Consider the following 3,024-nt stretch of genomic DNA (forward strand, 5'->3'; position numbering starts at 1 on the left):
ACTTAGTGTTTTTCAACTCCATCGAAGTTTATTCTCTTATACACAAAGATAGTGAAATATGTTAGTACCAACGGGAACACCCAACCTACTAAAAATGGTTCAACTAGGTAGTTCAACCTACCACTCACTCATACACGCCTTTGGCCTTAATAAAGTTTAATGTAAAGATTTAATTTCTCACGGTGAACCAAAGTTTGAAATTCATTGATATTCTGTGTGTTGGTATGTCCAATAGGACTAGCTTTTATGTATATATGTGACACTTGAGGGGAAGGAGAAAACGCACGTAAAAGAAAGAATTTAATAATTTGACTTGAAGCAATTAAGATAATATTGTAGCATTATGTTTTACCTACAACGATTCCAATACGTATTGTTCCTGAACGATGTTGCCACGTATGTGAAGTATAAAATAAAAAAAATGCAATCTGAGTGAAACAGTACATAACACTTTTAATAGTCAAGGGTCGATTCGAAATCCACCAGCGAGCACCTATATAGATGCTAGAAGTAGTGTAAATGTGAAGACAAGTAGGAATCTGAAGCCATAAATTGCCAACACTAGCAGATGACATTAGCATTGTCCCAATTCTCCCCTCTAAAGTATATGCAAAACTGGGTGGGAACACAAGACATGGCGTAGTGCTGAGTTCATAAAGACACAACACTTCACCAAATAATATTCAGCTCCCACTTCCAACTTCTCTTCAATCAATCACCCCTCTCTTTCTTTCTCCTTATTTAAGCTCAACCCCTTCTCCCTCTCCCACAAAACTATTCTCTACCATGACCTTCCTCACGGAGGATCCTCATCATGACCATCATCATGATCATGACCACCCTGAAGATGGTAACATAGGAGAATGGCTGTGTTTAGGCCTGAAAGGAGACGTTCCGGTGGAGGCAGAAGAAGAAGAAAAGTCGTCGAAGGGTCACCACCAGAGCAAGGTATTCTCATGCAACTTCTGCATGAGAAAGTTTTACAGTTCACAAGCCTTAGGGGGTCACCAGAATGCACACAAGAGGGAGAGAGAAGCAGCAAGAAGCTACCACCAGTCTCATAGGATGATGATGACAGCAAGATCACCAATGGGGTTCGCTTACACCTCTCTGGCATCTAGGTCACTGGGAATACAGCCTCACTCTCTTGTGCACAAACCAGGCAGAGAAAGGTCTGCTATGGTGGGTAGATTCAGTACTGATGCCACCGTTAATGGCGCTGGTGTGGCATCGTGGACACCCTTTTTGCTTGAACAGGCCATGGATTTCTATTGGCCGGGTAGCTTTCGGGTGGACTTGCCAAAACAAGAATCAGATGTTAATAAGATTGACTTAGATCTTCGCCTCTGATGCAACATCACCGCTCTGATTTCATTTCAACCGCTACTACTGTTTTCTTCTTCGTTTCCCAATGCTATATGATGTCACTTCTGCCAATAAGCTCCCAAGGCTACTATCGTAATTCACTACTTTTAATTGGTTTCGCAAGAGAAACAACCTTGTCCATGTCATGTGTGTCACAACTCAATGCTAAGTGTGTTTGTTTTCCTTTTCTTAAAAATATATTTTTACTTTTTAAAATTAATATGATCATGGTTTGATTATTTTAATTTTTTTATACGTTTTTTAATTGACCTTACATATGGGGCGAAGGTTAGAGTAAATAAAAAGTATGTGTTTTGATAAATCTGAAAATGAAAAGAGTAGGAGTGATTTTTGACATAAGAAGGGGAGGTATGAGGACAAGAAAATGGAACCAAATCGATTCCCTAAACTGTTGAAAGTACACGATTTTTCATCCAACATGCAAGCGACAATATTGCATCAGTTGTCACAGGTTATAGGAAAAAGCTACCAAAATAATAAATCTAAGTGCGTGTCTGATTGGCATTCAGAGTTTATTTTCTCATTGTCACACACATTTTAATATAAAATGGAAGCTAGATTAACTTTATGGCCTTATAATATAAGGTTTCTCAGTTGTGCTTTTCTTCTTTATTTTGTATCTCTACTATATGATATTTACTCTATTTATTAATGTTGACAATGATAATGTTCTAATAGTGTCATCTTATAATATATCAACTGTATTATTAGTATTACCAATGTCATCTCAGTACTAGAAGCTAAGATAAAAAATAAACGTTTCTAGAAGCAAAAATAAAAATATAATATGTATTTGTAGAGACTAAAATAGAACAATATAAAGAATGTATATTTTCCAAGAATAAAAATAAAAAATATTTACCAGAAACTAAAATCAAAATAATATATTTATAAAGACTAAATATATGTGTGTGTATTTATGAACGATTAAAATTAAAAAATAATGACATTCATAAAATATACTTAAGTGCTCCGTATTAGAGTTGGTTGATAATTACGTTATAACTTCAATAATTCGCTTGCAACAAAGTTTTTAATCAATAATATTTTACATTGTGAAAACTTACCAATTTTGTTCATCTTTATTTAACTACTTTAATGTTTACCATTATACAAAATTTATAATATTCAACTAAATATAACTTTCCTCGTACTAAACAAATTATTTATAACAACCAGTCATTTGTTTTTTGGATGCAGAATAGTGGCTAAAATATGATAGATGTGTGATTTTTTAATAGGAGTTAGTAATGTACACCATAACCAGGTAAAAATAAATTTTAATCACTTTCACTTGATGGAACTAAATAAAAAAGGAAACAACCTTTGAAAGGAGGCATGAATAGTTAAAGAAACAACATTATGTTTGAAAAGTAAAGGTAGATGAAGAAGAAATCATATATATGGCCCAAATGAGGATATGGTCTTGGATAATGAGTAAATATAAAACATCATCTTTCTCATACTCTGACTGATATTTATGTCATCTACATTGCATTAAAACATTGTTATACGATGCCTACATAAAGTTCTTTGCACAAACTATAAGTAGAGGCATTTGGATAATAGGACAATAAACTAGAAGATTATATAAAGGGCATAATTAACCAGGACTAACAGATCTCAGATGATCTAGTC

General features: G+C 34.2%; 1 protein-coding gene across 1 annotated transcript; it reads left to right on the forward strand.

Moving 5' to 3' along the window:
* Positions 1–520: 520 nt before the first annotated feature.
* Positions 521–1,604, forward strand: LOC114176846 (zinc finger protein 7-like). The gene has a single exon (XM_028062026.2). The coding sequence runs from the start codon at positions 787–789 to the stop codon at positions 1,348–1,350; it is 564 nt and encodes a 187-aa protein (XP_027917827.1). The 5' UTR covers positions 521–786; the 3' UTR covers positions 1,351–1,604.
* The last annotated feature ends 1,420 nt before the right edge of the window (positions 1,605–3,024 follow it).

Source organism: Vigna unguiculata, chromosome 3, assembly GCF_037176805.1.
Source record: "Vigna unguiculata cultivar grain cowpea cultivar isolate G323 ecotype 2 chromosome 3, ASM3717680v1, whole genome shotgun sequence".
NCBI classification, from domain to species: Eukaryota; Viridiplantae; Streptophyta; class Magnoliopsida; order Fabales; family Fabaceae; genus Vigna; species Vigna unguiculata.